The following is a 19,355-nucleotide window of genomic DNA, read 5'->3' as shown; positions in this document are numbered from 1 at the left end:
AAATAAAGTAAATATTTTTATTTACAGTTTGTTGTCTCTGGTTTCTGCTTTCCTCATCTTCTTTTCACTGTCTTCCTTCCTTCCATCCAGCATCTGTCTTTGTTCTCTCTCTGCCATCCAGTGTCTGCCCTTCTCTGCTGTCCCCTTCATCCAATGTCTGCCCTCTCTCCCTGCTCCTTCCATCTACATCTGCCCTCTATCTCTGCCCCTTCCATCCACCATCTGCCCCTGTCTGCCCTCTCTCTCCCCCTTCCATTCACTGTCTCCCCTTTCTATCGCTTCATCCACTGTCTGCCCTTTCTCTCTGTCCGCTCAATCCACCATTTGCCCTCCCTCTCCCATCCATCAAGGTCCCTCTCACTCCCCCTTCCATCTAGGATCTGTCCCCTCTCTCTGCCCTTTTTTCAGCCCCCAGTTCCAGCCCCACTATCCCACCAGTCCCCAGTTTCAGCCCTAGCCCTTTTCTCCCACCAGTCTTGAGCTTCGGCCCCCAGCCACTTCTTCCCTGTCCCCTTTTCAGCCCCCAGTTTCAAACGCAGCCCTTTTCTCTCACTAGTCCCAAGCTTCAGCCCCAGCACTTCTTCCCTGTCTTCTTTTCAGCCCCCAGTCCCACAGTTTCAGCTCTTGTCCCTTTTCAGCCCCCAGTCCCAGTACTAGCCCCCTTATCCCACCTACCCTCCTTTTCAGCCCCAGTTCCAGCTCCCTTCATCCACATGCCTTGCATTAGGGCCTCCCCTTTCAGCCCCAGACCCCATCTGGGCTCCCCTCCCCATCCCCTTCTCCCATCTGGGCACCCCACCCCCTCCCCTTCCTGCCATCTGGGCTCCCCTCCCCCTCCCCTTCTGCCATCTGGGCTCCCCTCCCCCATCCCCTTTCTGCCATCTGGGCACCCCCCACCCATCCCCTTCTGCCATCTGGGCTCCCCTCCCCATCCCCTTCTGTCTCGGGCTCCCCACCCCATCCCCTTCTGTCATCTGGGCACCCCTCCCCATCCCTTTTCTGTCATCTGGGCTCCCCATCCCCTTCTCCCATCTGGGCTCCCCACCCCATCCCCTTCTGCCATCTGGGCTCCCCCTCCCCATCCCCTCTGCCATCTGGGCACCCCTCCCCATCCCCTCCCCATCCCCATTCTGTCATCTGGGCACCCCTCCCCATCCCCTTCTGTCATCTGGGCTCCCCACCCCATCCCCTTCTGTCATCTGGGCACCCCTCCCCATCCCCTTCTGTCATCTGGGCTCCCCTCCCCATCCCCTTCTGTCATCTGGGCTCCCCATCCCCTTCTGTCATCTGGGCTCCCATCCCCATCCCCTTCTGCCATCTGGGCACCCCTCCCCATCCCCTCCCCATCCCCTTCTGTCATCTGGGCTCCCCATCCCCTTCTGTCATCTGGGCTCCCCATCCCATCCCTCCCCTCCCCTCCCCCTCCCCATCCCCTTCTGTCATCTGGGCTCCCATCCCCTCTGTCATCTGGGCTCCCACCCCCTTCTGTCATCTGGGCTCCCCTCCCCATCCCCTTCTGTCATCTGGGCTCCCATCCCCTTCTGTCATCTGGGCTTCTGTCATCTGGGCTCCCCTCCCCTCCCCTCCCCTCCCCATCCCCATCCCCTACTGCCATCTGGGCACCCCTGATCCGACCCGACTACCAGCTCTGTCGAGATGACAGCGGGTGGGGGGGGGGGGGTGCTCCGCTCCCGCTGCTCCCACCCTACCTTCTTTTAAAAATAAATCAGTAAAGCGGCGTGGCAGGCAGCGCAACTTCGCGTCTGCCCTGCTTGTAAAACAAGTAGATCTCCTCGTCGGGCCTTCGCTCACTGGGTCCCGCCCTCCTCTGAGGTAACTTCCTATTTCCTCGAGGGCGGGACCCAGTGAGCGAAGGCCGACGAGTAGATCTACTTGTTTTACAAGCAGGGCAGACGCGAAGTTGCGCTGCCTGCCACGCCGCTTTACTTATTTTTTTTTTTTTAAGAAGGTAGGGTGGGAGCAGCGGGAGCGGAGCACCTCCCACCCGCTGACACCCGGGGCGGACCGCCCCACCGCGCTCTTGGTTCCCTCAGTGTCCGCCTTCTTCTGACGTCAGAAGAAGGCGGGACACTGAGGGAACCAATGAGTGCAAGGGAAGGGAGACGTCGGCAGCGCTTTCACCGACGCTGCTGCAGCCTGCGACCGAGGTAATTTAAAGTCCTCGGCGGCGCGGGGCGAGGGTAAGCACCGCGGTGGCGCCCTCCAGAGGTGGGCGCCCCCCTGCGGCGCTTACCTCGCTTACCGCATCGGCACGGCCCTGCCCCCACTGCTGTCTTCTTGTTTAGATTTTAGGTAGGAAAAAAAGAGAAGAAAGATGCAACCTTCATGACAAATTCTGAAGGAACAGAATGAGGGAAAAGAAAAAAAAGAGGTAAAAACTGTACAAACATGGTAAAATTTGCTTAGATAAAAATGTAAAAAGTCCATCAGGAAAAAAAGTAAAATAATCATACAGCTTTCTTTGGCATAAGACGATCACACTCAGCTACAATTTGTGTGGCACCACTGATGTGTTTCACGCTGACATGCTACCAATAGCTTAAGTGCTTTCAGACCGGAATGGTCTCATTAGTAGAAGCTCGTTACGTTATGCAAGTGACACTATTAATTGGACTGTATGACTCATGACACAGCCATATCGAATCTGATTCTTTGGGCCGCGCAAATTGAAATTGAGTGTGATTGTCTCGTGCCACAGAAAGCTGTATGATTATTTAACTTTTTTCCTGTCTGTTCTATTACATTTTTACCTAAGTAATTTTTAGCATCTTTGCACAGTCTTTGGCTCTTTTTTAGTTTTTGGTATTTTCCATTTAGATTTTATGAGGTAAAATCCCTGCTCTGCTGAAGTAGCCGCTGACAGTGTTCTGTCTACCTTGACAGGGACAGGGACTGTCTTGTTCATGTGTCTGTACAGTGCTGTGTATATCTTGCAACCCTTGTAGTACCTGCTGGGGATGCTGCTGGGATTATGATCTTGGCTGAAGGCGACTCCCCAGCAGAATTGTAGGCAGTGAGGAAGATGACATACTGCTCTTCAGACAGGACAAGGACGTACTGTAGTGCTTCTGTAATGCATTCTGGGGTCATTGCTGTTTCCTTTCTTCCTTTCATTTGTGAGAAGAGCCTGTACCCCAGGATCTTTCCATTGGCTTCTTTCTTCTTCAGGGGCTGGCAGATTGAAAAATAAAAACAGAGAACTAGATTTTCTAAAAGTCAGTAAGTACCATGTAATGGCTTATATTTGGAAAAACATGTTTTGAAAGCGCCAAACCTCTCCAACAAAAACTGCACTGGCTCCCAATCAAAGAACATATCGCTTTCAAAATCTGCACAATAGTTCATAAAATTATTTACGGCGAAGCCCTGGGATATATGGCAGACCTCATTGACCTGCCAACTAGAAACACCACAAGATCAGTATGTTCATACCTAAATCTCCATTACCCAAGCAGCAAAGGACTCAAATACAAATCAACTTACGCATCCAGCTTTTCCTATCTAGGCGCACAACTATGGAACACACTGCCAAAAGTAGTAAAAACTACGTTCAACCACTCAAACTTCCGAAAGGTGCTAAAAACTAACCTGTTCGGAAAGGCATACCCCACCGACCCAACATAAAAAACCTGGACACTTGCGACATAACGAAACTAAAGACCGAAATGGACATATCCTAACTCTTCATCTCACTCTCTAAGTTCCCCCAATGTATCCACCATACTTGAACCTCATTCTAACATAATACCACCTTGTATTTGTTCATACAGGAACTGGCAAACGCCGTTATGGTACTATGTCAGCCACATTGAGCCTGCAAATAGGTGGGAAAATGTGGGATACAAATGTAACAAATAATAATAATGCAATGGGACTATTTACTAATCCATGTTTCTAGAATAGAATGGTAACGCAGTAGCAGATGCCAGTAAATCTACCTCAGGGTAATTTTAACAGTGGTGCGTCTAAAACGGGGCTGTGGGATCACTGAACCTATATATAATTCTTTGACCCTCTTCATGTGTTGGGCCACCATATAGGGGCCATTTTACTAAAGCTTTAGTGCCCGCTAAATGCTAAGAAGCCCATTTTATACCTATGGGCTCGTCAGCATTTTGGGCTAGATTCTATAAACTGAGCATGCTCAGTTTCACTAAAAGGAGCGTGCAGGACGTGAGGGGAAGACAGAGCAGAGCAGGCAATGAACAGTTCAACTGGTGGGGGTTGGGGACCCCCGCCAGCCAAGCTATTTGCTGCGGCAGTGGGTGAGGAGCAGCAGGGGGGCAGACCAATATGTGCCCCCTCCCATCGAGAGGTCTGGCTATGCCTGTGCTTCATACTATGTCCTTTTCCAAACCTGACTGACTGGGGTGAAAACAATTTATTTCTAGGAAGGTAGAAGTCTGTTGTGCTTCTACTTTTTCTGTGATCTTGGCTAGGAAAAGTAAATTTAAGATAGGTTGAAAACTAGCTGGAGAAAGTGGATCCAAGTTGGGTTTTATCAATAATAGATTATTTATGGGGACATCTCTAGTAGAGTAAGAGTGATTCTCTCACACTGACCAGCAGGGCACAGCATCAACCAGTACCAGTTAATGCATCGTACACTATAAGCTGCATTTATTTATTTATTTATTTTTATTTATTTGTTGCATTTGTATCCCACATTTTCCCACTTATTTGCAGGCTCAATGTGATTTACATAGTGCCGGAAATGCATTCGCAGATGCCGGTGTGAACAAATACAAAGTGGTGTTGTGGTAATAAATCTCTCAATAGATTGGATTGGATTTATTGACTTGATATACCACTTTTTTATTTTATTTTTTTTTACCAAAGTTTTAAAGAGGTGTACAATAAAATATCAAAACAATCACAAATGTACTAACATCCCCCCCCCCCAAAAAAAAATCCAGATACAATATTTTTCAAACCTAAATCACGGTCAAGCCACTGAGAGGGGCATTTTCGATATGACATCTAAGACCAACTTTGGACGTTTTGCAAAAAACGTCCAAAATTTGAATAGGAAAGAAGGTAATTTTCAAAAAAAAAAAATGTCTATATTTTGTTTTTGAAAATACTGTTTTCAACAAGGTTTTGTGATTTGCATGTTTTGTTTTTTGGTCCATTTTTGACAAAAAAAAAATCCAAGTGCAAAATGCACAAAATCAAGCCATTGGGATATAGGAGGAACCAGCATTTCTAGTAGACTGGTCTCCCTGACATCCTAGGAAAGCAATAGGGCACCCTAGGAGGCACTGTAGTGGACTTCATAAAATGCACCCAGGGACACATCTCACCATTTCTCCATTATCTTGTCTGCTGAGCCCCCCCAAAACCCACTACCCCCAACTGTACACCACTACCATAGCCCTTACAGGTGAAGGGGACACCTATATGTGGGTACAGTGTGTTTCTGGTGAGTTTTGGAGGGCTCAGTTTCCTCCACAAGTGTAACAGGTAGGTATGGGCCTGGGCCCATCTGTCTGCAGTGCACTGCACTGCACCCACCATTAGACTATTCCAGGGACCTGCATGCTATTCTAATGAACCTGAGTATAACATCTGAGCGTGGCTTAGAGGCTGGCAAGTAATGTTTTTAATCACATTTTGGGGGGGGTGGGAGGTTTGTTATAAAAACAGGTGTAGCTCAAAATGTTTTAGTGTTAGTCTTGAACAGTTTTGTTCTGTTCCGTTATGGCTGAAAAATGTCCAAGTGGTAGGTCCGCCCAAATCCCACCCTTAACATGCCCCTGACACACCCCCTTGTGATTTGAATGCACTTCTGACAGACTTCATAGAAAAACATCTAAAAATTGGTTTTGAAAATACCGATTTGGACGTTTTTGTGAGAAAAACTTCCAAATACAGATTTATGCCACTTTTTGGATGTTTTTCTCTTTTGAAAATGAGCCCATGAATAACCTAATGAAAATGGGTTTCAAATATCCAAGTTTTCAATACTTTACAAAAACCCAAGTAACTGGTCAAATTACTAGCATTAGGAGGTAATAGTCTGTAATGAAGAAAGTTGTAGCAGACAGTGTTGAGTGGAACACAAGAAAAAACGCAGATAACCATATCCAGAAAGATAGTCAAGAGAATTCAGAAAAAGAGTTTTAAAAGTCAAATATTAAATCTTAAAATAATTCTAACAGAAGTAGGCAACCAGTGCAATTCTTTCAGAATAGGTGTTACATGATCTGTTCTAGCAGAGAATTGTTAGTCCACAGCCACTTGGAAATACTGAAATAAGGGTCAACAAGCAAGTTGCATCTTTTTATTGGACTAACTTAAATGTATTTTCTACAGCTTGTTTGCTGATCCTTATTTCCACATATAAAATTTGTATGAAGTTACTTTCAAAACAAATATTAGGGAAAGAAACCTTCCCACCTTGCAGAGTGGGAGTGTCTAATTGCACAAGATGACTCTAGGGGGAAGTTCATGAAGCAAACCAGTAATCAGACTGCTCACTAGAGACAAGAGGTTTCCACCAGACCACCACCCACTGAGTGCACAGTAAACCTCACCCCCTACCTTCCACATCAGCAGCACTTCTCTCCTTCTGTCAGCCCCAATTGCGGCTATTCTCCTCCACAATGCTGGACTGTGCGATGGCGCTGAAATATGATTGAGAGTTGATACAGTGAACAGGTTACATTAAGCAATAGACAGGCAGATACAATGCATCTGGCTGTGCCCAGCTAGAACACCGACTGAAGAGGGTTACAGGGCTTGATTACAGGGGGGGCGAAGGAGACTTCTTCTCTCTTTTGCTGTCACAATTTTGTTTTTGGAGTTTTGCTCTTGAGAGATTCCTGCCTCATAGAAATAAACAGAAGGTGTCTGGATTGGAGAAAACAAGTCTTTAGTCAGCATCTGCTTACAAGCTGTGAGAGCTCCCACCTGCCTTATCTGGATTTAGTTCATGCCTTTTTTCAGTAATAGCTGAAGGTGAGTTACATTCAGGTACATTAGGCTGTTGCCTAGGGCAGTAGTTTCTACGGGGCATCAAAATCAGCTGTAATAAAGGAAAACAATAGGTTCTGAGCCATTCAAAGAACCATGAAGTGGGGAGGGTGGGCACAGGGCTGAAACTTTGCCAAGGTGCTTAATACTCTTGCACTGACCCTGTTGCCAGCTCTGGTACAGTCCATTCTCACTATTCGCTGGGGTTAGGTTCCTAGAAAACCCCATGAATACCAAAAATGCGAATATGGAACTATTAATCCTAAGGGGATTAGGTCCCTGTGCAACCCTGTTAGGTAGCAAAAGTGTGCAGTGAACACCATAAACTCATCGTTTCATGTAACCTTCTTGTACAGAACAACTTACCTATTATATTGTGCTTTTTATAAATGTATTTTATATGCTGTTTTTAAAAAAAAGTACAGTATATACAGGTTTTTGGTGTAACAATACTCACGCACAGCTCTATGAATATGTTTTTCCTCATGGGAACACACTTTCATTTGCACTACACTAAGCAGGCCGTGAATAAGTGAACATGGCCACGAATAGCGAGAATGGGTTATACTTTGTCTTCCACAAATAAGCGAATCGGTAAATACTGAGTGTGTGGATAGTGAGAACGGACTGTGTCTGCACTTTCACTCAAACTGGTTCTCAGACTCTCGCTTGTCAGTCAGGTTTTTATTGAAATTTATTCTCATACATTGGGGACAGTGTGTTGTCAAAGAATCAAACCGAATACCACTGAGGCATACATGTGACTATCTGTTTGACTCAGGTATACTGACATACATTCTAAGTCTTCTGCATTGAGCTTCAGACTCTTGTTTTATGTGGAACAATTTCTATTCTCTTGTTGATAAACCAGGGTTTTCTACTACACAGTTTTCTGTTTTAAGTAAATACTCATCTGTTCCAAACTAATTTACTACTATGACAACATATATAGCCTGTTAGAAAAGACCACCTCCAACCAAAATCCAAACTACAATAAAACTATGTAGTTATGTCATGGATCTGAGTTAGTCTCACTCACAGCATCCCCTTACATTTAAGGTGAGAACTTTAGACCCCTCTGCAGGAGGAAGTAGCAATCATGGAAACTACATGGGAGTTGACAGGGAAGGGGAGACTAACCTTTCTGTGAGATGCTAACATAATTCCCTGATATCTGGATATGAGAGACACATGTCCAGGAACTAATTAAAATAACCTGAATTTGCATATAATATACATAGGTGGGATGTTGGGGAACTGTGGGAATTCACCCTAACCTCAAGGGAGGGATCAAGATAGGTTCTTGTAGTCAGCAAGCTAGTAAAATTAGAATTTGCGTGTTGGTTGAGTATATTTCTGATTACTGCTACAATCTAGATAGTTTGCTTTGTATTCTATTAATGGTGCCTAAATCTAGATGCCCAAAATTGCATGTGATTCTGAGATTTGTGTGTAAATTAGGTCATGGCTAGCAATCATTAATTTTAACAATTAATTATTGGTGTTAATTAGCTGTAATTTGGAATTGCACATGGATATGGCCATGTATGATTTGATAAACATCCATGGCCAAATTCTCTCATGTACAACCCAAAAAGCAACATGACCATGGGAGGAGCATTCCAAAAAAAAAATGATGTATAGTGTTATAGAATTTGGGGGCTGTGCACCAGGATATACATCAGTTTTCAGTTGATATAAGTCATTGCACCCAAAGTTAGGCACCATAATATGTGCTCAGCCTGGAGCGCCCATTATAGATAATGCTAAGTGCGAATATTTCCTGTCATCTACTTTTCGACATCATTTACTGAATCTGGCCCCCTATTTAAATCAGATTTTACAGTTCACAAAGATTCCAGGGAAGTTCTGGTGGGCAGAGAAAATAGGTAGGGTGGAGTGGAGTGATGAGGACTTTTTCAGGTTCTACCACTTCCTGGATAAGAGACATCACCAGCACTGGAATTTCCATTTCTCCCTCTCCTGTAACACTTGTATTGCCTCTAACACTTGGCTAAGTGCTTTAAGGTCATGCAACATGACTGTCTAAGTTTTATGGTTATCAGTGGGATATGGGGACTTGGCCCACTATTTCCTTACCTGCTGGCTCTGTTGTCACACTTTTCTCTTGGCTCCATGCACTCCAGTGGCTGAAATTACTTGGGTATTTAGCTCGCATCTGGACAACATAGCGGGTGTATGGAGAAACACTGCAGAGCTGTTTAGGATTAGACTCGTTCTCTGCAGCTGTAAAAGGGACCTTAAAGAAATTGATAATTTTGTAATAAAAGAGCATGAGAAATGTGCTCATTCCTACTGAAACAATAGCAGTTTATTCCCTTTCATAATATACTGTATATACTTGAATATAAACCAAGATATTTTGGCTATAAAAGGCTTCAACAATTGCATCTAGGTTTATATTTGAGACCTACCTCCCTCCTTCCCTCCCCTGTGGTGTCCTTCCTTTCTCTCCTCTGCTGCTGTCACAACCTGTCCCCCCCCCCCCCCATCCCACACCGCTAGAGCTCTCACTTACTTCTTTCCTCTCTCCCTCCCCCTCTCCTCGAACAAATGAGCTCTCATCCCAGACCCATTGGTTCCCCCCACCCCCGCCCAGAGCTTACCATACCGCTCTGGTGGTTTAGTGGGAGCTGTGGCAGGAGCAATTCACTCTCACTCCTGCCCATCCATCTCTGTAGTGAGGACGGCTGCTGCAGCTTCCAGTGGCAGAGTCTTGCAAGATTGCCTTTGGAGGTTGCAGCAGCCATTTTGGGATTGAAGCTGGCATGGACAGGAGGAGAGGAATGGGAGGAATGTCAGACACCATGGGGAAGGAGAGAAGGAGAAGATTGCTGGAATATAAATTCTCAGTTTGTTTGAATTAACATCCCCCCCACAAAAGGGGGGGGGGGAAGTGTTCTTGGTTTATATTTGGATGGTTTTATATTCAAGTTTATAGTAAGTAGTGGCGTAGCCAGACTTCGGCGGGAGGGGGGTCTAGAGCCCGAGGTGAGGGGGCACATTTTAGCCCCCCTCCCCAGTGCCGCCGACCCCCCACCAATGCCAACCCCCCTGCCGCCACCACCGTCACCACCACCAACAGCAACTTTGACCCCACCCCCCCACCGACGACCCTCTCAACCCCCCTCCCGCCGTCGCCTACCTTTGCTGGCGGGGGACCCCAACCCCCACCAGCCGAGGTCCTCTTCTTCCTTCGTTCTGTTTCTGAGTCTGACGTCCTGCACAAACGTCAGACTCAAAAACAGAACGAAGGAAGAAGAGGACCTCGGCTGGCGGGGGTTGGGGTTCCCCGCCAGCAAAGGTAGGCGACGGCTACAGCAGGGGAGGATTGGCGGCAGGGTGGGTTGAGAGGGTCGTCGGCAGGGGGGTTTCAAAGTTGTTGTTGGTGGTGGTGGCAGCGGCGGCAGGGGGAGGGTTAAAATGTGCCCCCTCACCTCGGGCTCTAGACAGAATGAAGGAAGAAGAGGACCTCGGCTGGCAGGGGTTGGGATCCCCCGCCAGCAAAGGTAGGCGATGGCAGGAGGAGGGGTCAAGGGTCATCGGCAGGGGATCCAGGGCCAAATCTATGGGGGCCCAGGCCCCCGTGGCCCCACGTAGCTACGCCCATGATAGTAACCTGCACAGTACTCACTTGTGCAAGAGAAAACTCTAATGTTTTACAAACTCTGGCATGCAGCCATCTGAAACAAAGAATTAATAAATGCCAGTGTAAATTGAAGCTGGCAGAGTATGTATGGACAAAAGCAGGTAGAGTTGGTTTTAGGTCCTGTATTGAAGGCTGCAAATCAAGTAGCACCAGAAGATTCAACTAATGCTTTCAGGGCGGATGCATAAAGCTAGCACAGGGAGATGTGGTTTATGCGCTCATTATGGGTTGCATGATGCAGAAAGGGGTCCAACGCTCAAATTAACTTGCATGGTAGACATCAGCACATAGCACATTAAAATGCACAGTAGAGAGACTGTTAGCTAATCTGCTAAAATGCAGAGAAGCTTCAAAACTGTGTACTGATGTCCGAGGTGATATAGAAGGGTTAGGGAGAGCCCTCTGACCCCTATAGCTTTCTGCATTGGCCCCAACCTTTCCCTGTAGTCTAGCAGCCACCTCCCTCCACCCCCAAAACTGATCTGAACCTTCCCCACCCCCAACAAAACCAAAAAGGTCAACTCTGATCTGATCCCCCATCCCTGCCACAACTTCTAATAATAATCCCTCGATGTCTAGCAGGGATTACCTGTGACTTAAAAAAAAACTAAATCCCTGGTGTTGAGTGTCACCCCTCTACCCCTCTCCTAGGCCCACCATGGCATGCCTTAAAAGAAGCAGGAATGATACTCACTCCTGCCTCTGGTGTTGCCATCTTGAAAAATGGCAGTGCCTAACCTTGCACAGTGCATTCTGGGATGCAGTGAGCAGGGTTGCTAAATAAAGGAAAATGTCCCTTATTTATTAGTCTAGGCAGAGACTACTAAATACAGGTATCATTCCCTTATTTGGCAGACTGACTCCAATCAGTGCTTCCCAGGATTAAGCACTGGGGCTCAGGGGCTCCCATTTTTCAATATAGTGGTGCCAGAGGCAGGAGTGAGTAGCCTGGAGGATGGGTCAGGGAGTGGGGGGAGCTGCTTGACACCAGGGATTTTTTCCCCCCATGAAAGTCAGGCACAGGGGGAAGGTAGGGAGGGGGGTTGTTTGACTACCAGTAATTATTTTTGGAAGTTGGGAGCAGGAAGGAGGGAAGGTCACTAGATACCAGGGATCTTTATTTTTCATTTTGGAGACAAGGGATCAGGTTGGGGGGAGGGAGGAGGCTACTAGACTACTAGGAATTACAGGAGGGGCCAGTATGTCCCCCTTCTTATTAGTATGCGAGCCAATCATCGCTCATGCACTGACAGGAAGGTGGGCATTTCGCAGTGAGCTGCAGATTACTTTTAATGTAGCAGTAATCTGCGCGTTGTTTACTACATACATCGGTGGGATTATTTCAAATTCATTTCACAGTAGAAGCCACATGCTGAGCCAACTCTACCACATGGCTTTCTACATCAGTCTCTTTAGCTGCTCCTTCAAATGCTTATACAGTGGGGGAAATAAGTATTTGATCCCTTGCTGATTTTGTAAGTTTGCCCACTGACAAAGACATGAGCAGCCCATAATTGAAGGGTAGGTTATTGGTAACAGTGAGAGATAGCACATCACAAATTAAATCCGGAAAATCACATTGTGGAAAGTATATGAATTTATTTGCATTCTGCAGAGGGAAATAAGTATTTGATCCCTCTGGCAAACAAGACCTAATACTTGGTGGCAAAACCCTTGTTGGCAAGCACAGCGGTCAGACGTCTTCTGTAGTTGATGATGAGGTTTGCACACATGTCAGGAGGAATTTTGGTCCACTCCTCTTTGCAGATCATCTCTAAATCATTAAGAGTTCTGGGCTGTCGCTTGGCAACTCGCAGCTTCAGCTCCCTCCATAAGTTTTCAATGGGATTAAGGTCTGGTGACTGGCTAGGCCACTCCATGACCCTAATGTGCTTCTTCCTGAGCCACTCCTTTGTTGCCTTGGCTGTATGTTTTGGGTCATTGTCGTGCTGGAAGACCCAGCCACGACCCATTTTTAAGGCCCTGGCGGAGGGAAGGAGGTTGTCACTCAGAATTGTACGGTACATGGCCCCATCCATTCTCCCATTGATGCGGTGAAGTAGTCCTGTGCCCTTAGCAGAGAAACACCCCCAAAACATAACATTTCCACCTCCATGCTTGACAGTGGGGACGGTGTTCTTTGGGTCATAGGCAGCATTTCTCTTCCTCCAAACACGGCGAGTTGAGTTCATGCCAAAGAGCTCAATTTTTGTCTCATCTGACCACAGCACCTTCTCCCAATCACTCTCGGCATCATCCAGGTGTTCACTGGCAAACTTCAGACGGGCCGTCACATGTGCCTTCCGGAGCAGGGGGACCTTGCGGGCACTGCAGGATTGCAATCCGTTATGTCGTAATGTGTTACCAATGGTTTTCGTGGTGACAGTGGTCCCAGCTGCCTTGAGATCATTGACAAGTTCCCCCCTTGTAGTTGTAGGCTGATTTCTAACCTTCCTCATGATCAAGGATACCCCACGAGGTGAGATTTTGCGTGGAGCCCCAGATCTTTGTCGATTGACAGTCATTTTGTACTTCTTCCATTTTCTTACTATGGCACCAACAGTTGTCTCCTTCTCGCCCAGCGTCTTACTGATGGTTTTGTAGCCCATTCCAGCCTTGTGCAGGTGTATGATCTTGTCCCTGACATCCTTAGACAGCTCCTTGCTCTTGGCCATTTTGTAGAGGTTAGAGTCTGACTGATTCACTGAGTCTGTGGACAGGTGTCTTTCATACAGGTGACCATTGCCGACAGCTGTCTGTCATGCAGGTAACGAGTTGATTTGGAGCATCTACCTGGTCTGTAGGGGCCAGATCTCTTACTGGTTGGTGGGGGATCAAATACTTATTTCCCTCTGCAGAATGCAAATAAATTCATATACTTTCCACAATGTGATTTTCCGGATTTAATTTGTGATGTGCTATCTCTCACTGTTACCAATAACCTACCCTTCAATTATGGGCTGCTCATGTCTTTGTCAGTGGGCAAACTTACAAAATCAGCAAGGGATCAAATACTTATTTCCCCCACTGTAGGAAACCCAAGAATCACACAAATGCAGTGAAAAGCACCACAGTGAAAACAAGCCTTCTGTCACTGTGTCTTAGTCAAAGCTGAGTTTACATAACATGACACTGTCCTGCAGCTGTAGGTTATCAATAGAAATCAAACAAAATAAAACATGGAAAAGAAAATAAGATGATACCTTTTTTATTGGATATAACTTAATACATTTCTTGATTAGCTTTCGAAGGTTGCCCTTCTTCGTCAGATCGGACAGAGATTCACATGGAATGTCTTCCTGCAGCTTGCAAGAGTATAAAAGATAGAAGCTGTTCCAGACAAGCAGATTATCTCTTCAACTGCAACTCATCCATCACTGCAGAAGCCCTGCTCCCTGCTCCTGTGACCACATGGCTCATCACTCTGCTGAATAATAGGACTTTTCCAAAGACTTTCTCTCAGCTTCAACAATCCTACAACAAAGACCTGTAAGTTATAACTTTTGATCTAGATTTGCTACCTTACTTAAGTACAGATTATCTGTAAAGATCTCTTAAAAGAACTATCTCTCATTTGTAACCTTATTTATATGATTGCATTAATCATATTGTAACTTAATAAACCTTTTTGAAGCTAAAAATATAGTCTCTTTGTGTCCTGGGTGCATAACTTTAAATCTGGAAACGCAGGACACTGCATTTCAACAGAGATAATATTTAATTCATTGCAATTGTGATTATTGTTGCTTTAATTAGCAACTGGTGGAGAATATACATATATATATTAAATTATAAACATTAGTGAGTGCTCTAGCTATCCCCAAGTATAAATTAATTCCATGTAAATCCATCATATGTAACATTTTTTTCGATCTGACGAAGAAGGGCAACCTTCAAAAGCTAATCAAGAAATGTATTAAGTTATGTCCAATAAAAAAGGTATCATCTTATTTTCTTTTGCATGTTTTATTTTGTTTGATTTCTATTGATAACCTTTAAGAGTGGACTAACACGGCTACCACACCTCTCTGCAGCTGTAGAAAAGCAGGGTCAGTGGCTGAATTTCACCTGTAGCCAGGATTCCTGCAGCCCCTCCTGGTCCTTGCATCGAATCTCATATTCTTCTTTATCTTCAGTGTTTAATCCATGAACAGGCGGCTTCCACTTGACTATCAAGCATCCCTGTGCAGATGTGAGTGCCTCAATTTCAGGGGGGTTCAGCTTCACTAAATGACAGGGATAAATCAGGGCTTCTTAGATGACATACTTTATCTGTTTATCACTCGCTGAAGTATACTCATGCATGGCCACTCTCCATGTTCCTTAGCATCTGGGAACCATCAGTTATGGCCAACATCATTTCCTGTTTTCCTCTTATTACCCATCATATGTAACCAGACCCCTGTGGCCAAGCTCACTGAGCAGTACTTCCATACTGGAGGGGGGCCAGAGCCCAAGGTGGGGGGCACATTTTGGCCTGCCCTCCCGCTGCCACTTCCACTCCCCTGCGGCCGCTACTGCCCTCCTGCCGCCACTTCCGCTCCCCCTATGCTGCTTCCCTCCCCACTGCCACTGCAAAGGTACCTTGGCTGGCAGGGGTCTCCAACCCCCGACAGCTAGTCCCACGCTGGTCTCACATTGCCTGGCACCCTGTTCTGTTTTCAGTTGCTGTGCACATTCAGTTTCATTAAAACGAGCGTGCACAGTGACTGAAAACAGGACAGAGCACCAGGCAATGTGAGACCAGTGCGGGACAAACGCTTTAGCTGGCAGGGGTTGGGGACCCCTATCAGCCAATTCGGGGGCCCCAGAGCCAATTTGGGGGGCACAGGCCCCCGTGCCCCCCATAGCTATGCCACTGACCCTACACCAACAGAGGCTATGTTTGAGAACTGCTCCACACCACTTTTACACCCCGTTCTGATGTGGTCAAGATGGCTAACATAGAAAGGTTCAAAAGAAGTTTAGACAAATTCCTGGAGGAAAAGGTCCATAACAAATTGATAGTCAGCTAGCCTTGGGAAAGCCATCACTTATCACCTGAAATGATCTATGAGAAAGTGAATGCTGAGCTTGATGGACCTTGCTCTGACTCAGCATGGCTTTCCATATGTTCTTATGGTCTCACATCTAGCCTCCCCAACAGAACTAAAGCTGAGCTGTGAATCATTTTCCAGGTTTCCATCCAGACAACCCCCCCTTTATACTGACTGAGGGGCAGATGCAGAAAGCCACATGTGCATGGCTTCTAATGAGAACTTAAGAAAGTTTTATCCACCAATGCTGAAATCTAATCAGATGTAAATTTGAAGCATGCAGAACGTGTGAGCTAATCAGGGTAACCCTGCTGGATGTATTTGTATAAGGTTCTGTGCCGAGGGCAGATAGCACTGTGCGCGTGTATGTACAAAAGTGTCAGCACGTCTGCGCATGTGCTGGAATGTGATAAAGGCGATGGGATGACTTCCCTACGAGGAAAGGCCAAAGCAGCTAGGGCTCTTCAGCTTGTAGAAAAGACGACTGAGGGGAGATATGATAGAAGTCTATAAAATAATGAGTGGAGTGGAACGGGTAGATGTGAATCGCTTGTTTACTCTTTCCAAAAATACTAGGACTAGGGGGCATGCAAAGAAGCTACAAAGTAGTAAATTTAAAACGAATCACTCAAAGTGTAATTAAGCTCTGGAATTTGTTGCCAGAGACTGTAGTAAAAGCAAGTAGCTTAGTGGGTTTTAAAAAAAAGGTTTGGATGGCTTCCTAAAGGAAAAGTTCATTGACCATTATTAAAATGGCCTTGGGGAAAATCCACTGCTTATTTCTAGGATAAGCAGCATTAAATGTATTGTACTATTTTGGGATCTTGCCAGGTACTTGTGACCTGGATTGGCCACTGTTGGAAACCGAATGTTGGGCTTGATGGACCTTTGGTCTGTCCCAGTATGGCAATATGTAATGTGCCTATAAAGATCACCCTTGCAAAAATGCCTTGCACATAACATTTTTGTAATGCCAATATTTATGTGCAGATACAATTTGTTTCTGCTTGGACCAGGGGCGTAGCCAGACAGCCAATTTTGGGTGGGCCTGAGCCCAAAATGGATGGGCACGGAATTCAGCCCCTCCTGGTCCCCTTTCGCTCTGTTCTCTGCATTCTGCCTCTCCCTCTACCTTCAAACACAAATATTAAATACCTTAGCTGGTGGGGATTCCAAAACTGCACAGCTGAAGATTTCCTCTTCCTTGGGCATCCAGTGCTCTTCTAAACAGCAGCTGGCAGCCCTTGACTTGAGCTGACACCGCTGCCAGGAGTTCATATATGCTCAGTGCTTCCGCATGGGTGAAATGTGGATAGGGGCGGGTGTGCAGTGCCAGCTGCCATTTGGAAGAGCATTGGCTGCCTGAGGAGGAGGAAACCTTTAGCTGGTGGGGTTTGGGGATTTCCACAGCAAGACTGCCACAATTTTGGGTGGGCCTGAGTCCAAATTGGGTGGGCCACAGCCCACCCAGGCCCACCTATAGCTACGCCACTGGCTTGGACCCATGTGCAGAACCATCATCTGTTCTGTCATAAGAGCTGTGGGCCCTGTTATGCTCACAAAAAAAAAAAAAGCAAAAACTGGCATTAAATTCTCTCAAACATTACTGCAGAAGAATGAACTAACCGTTCTAAGGGTCTTCAGCCCTGGTGTCCAAGTTCTAGTGATGTGCTCACCTTAAAATCTTCTACGTACTTCTCTGCTTTGAGGCAGATTAGCTAATAGCCTGATCACCATTTATGTTAATATGCTGTGCGTCAGAGTCCTACATAGGGATTCACTCAGCATTATCTCTGCACAAAACACTTTTTGCATCACGCAGCCATAAAACTGCACACAAACGCCTCACTAACTGCACACTTCCAGCTACACTGGCTTTCTGCATTGGCCCCTGAGCAAGGGAAGCTCTCTCTGGTTAACCTGATTTCTATTGATTATGGGTGAGTTCTCAAGAAATCATTCTGATCTGGGATCATTTATGTGGTGCTGTACAAGCCCAGAAGAACAAAAAACAGTGGGAACCATTTAGTGCTAATGTTCTTTTTGTGTCGGACCTTTGCCGGTGCATTTTTATCTTACAAAGGGACAGCTAACCTTCTCTTTTTGTTATGATCATCCGCATTATAAGTCTTGTCTGTTATACAATAGGACTCCTGAGGAAGGCTTTATAGCCGAAACAGAGCCTGGGTTGGGTCCACAGTCTGACAAGGTCTGACTTTTGTTCTACGTTTGAATTCCAGTGTCTTCAATAAAGGATTTGTTGCTGCCATCCTGGTCCATTTGTGTGGTCATTCCCACTGGTTTTTGTCCTTCTTGGTTCATTTGTGGGAGTGTTTTGGTTCTTTCTGCTTTTCCTGTAAAAACCCATCTTTTCCTCCTATAGTTCACTCTTACCTATTTCTGTGGCATGAAGGCACACAGCGTGGGAGATTGCCCGTCCCAGCTGATTTTCACCTGTTACCCAGATGCTGTAATGTGCCATCATCCGATCAATAGTGAGTGTGCAGAAACTGCTGTCTGGGGCAGAAACACAAATCTTTGTCTCATTGAAAGCCTCATCGCATGTCCCAATGTCTCTGAAATGAAAGCACACATGAAGGCTCACCTGAGGTAAAGCAGCATTAACCCTTTCCTCCGGGAAAATTGTACACATCTAGTTCAGCCACACGTGGAATACAACCACTGAACCCCTCTACATACTCACTCTTCCAATGCAAAGTAACGCTTGATCTGCAGAGTCATTAGTATTTAATAGTAGGTCAGGTAATAAAGCATTTTCTTTGAATGCAATCACAGTTAGAAAGCTCTCGTCCATTTTTCTGTGGAAGGCATTATTCCAGGTCAAGCCAGTCAAAAGTGGCTCTGCTGGTCTCCTCCTTCCTGACTAGACTTGAATGTGACAGACCAATCTATCAAACTACTTGCTCTGCTTACAGTATCGATTGTGGGTTTATTTATCATCTTTAGTAACTAGTTTCTTCCCTTTTTCAAGTCAAGTGAGTATGAATTTGAGCCGTTTTCTTTCAGCTGTGCCACCTGGATCGGTGGCGTAGCCACAGGTGGGCCTGGGTGGGCTGGGGCCCACTCACTTAGGGCTCAGGCCCACCCAACAGTAGCACACATTTAGTGGTAGCTGGTGGGGATCCCAAGCTCTGCCAGCTGAAGACCTCCTCCTGATGGTGCTGAAAACATTGCTCTCCACTTCAGAAGTCTGAGCTTCCTAAGCTGCTGATACTGGCACCTGTGCATGCTTAGTTTTCAGCGCATGCCTGCTGCAGGCTGCCAAGGTAGAGAGCAGTGTTTTCCTGCCAGCTGAGATATTTTTTTTAAGTTGGTGGGGGAGAACACTTGGTGCTGCCCACTTCTTGTCTAGTCCCACCCAAAATCTGCTGTCTGGCTACGCCCCTGAGTCCTGGATAGGGATACGAGTGGGCGGAGGTTGGAGGAGTTTCTGCAGATTTACTGGGGATGGGCCACAATCTTGGTACTCACTCTCTCACATGAAGAGTGTAAATGGTTGGAAGATGTGTCTCTTGTCCAGGATCCCAGTAACAAGTTAAATTAGCAGTCCAGACTGTGAAGCAATGTAAAATTTGTAGCTCATCTGGTGGAACTGAAACAAAAAGACAGAAAGGGAATCAATTTTATTGCAG

At 46.1% G+C, this 19,355-nt stretch overlaps 1 protein-coding gene across 1 annotated transcript in view; it reads right to left on the bottom strand.

Moving 5' to 3' along the window:
• LOC115480931 (granulocyte colony-stimulating factor receptor-like) overlaps positions 1-19,355 on the bottom strand; it is a 70,033-nt gene that overhangs the window by 22,176 nt on the left and 28,502 nt on the right. The window contains exons 3-8 of the mRNA XM_030219916.1: positions 19,195-19,315; positions 18,097-18,278; positions 14,735-14,892; positions 9,097-9,256; positions 6,565-6,647; positions 2,970-3,192 (exon numbers count right to left, since the gene is read on the bottom strand). Coding sequence (XP_030075776.1) covers positions 2,970-3,192; positions 6,565-6,647; positions 9,097-9,256; positions 14,735-14,892; positions 18,097-18,278; positions 19,195-19,315 — 927 coding nt within the window. The remainder of the gene's footprint in view (positions 1-2,969; positions 3,193-6,564; positions 6,648-9,096; positions 9,257-14,734; positions 14,893-18,096; positions 18,279-19,194; positions 19,316-19,355) is intronic.

Source organism: Microcaecilia unicolor, chromosome 11 (assembly GCF_901765095.1).
Source record: "Microcaecilia unicolor chromosome 11, aMicUni1.1, whole genome shotgun sequence".
Lineage (NCBI taxonomy): Eukaryota > Metazoa > Chordata > Amphibia > Gymnophiona > Siphonopidae > Microcaecilia > Microcaecilia unicolor.
This window is presented reverse-complemented; position numbering and strand designations above follow the sequence as displayed.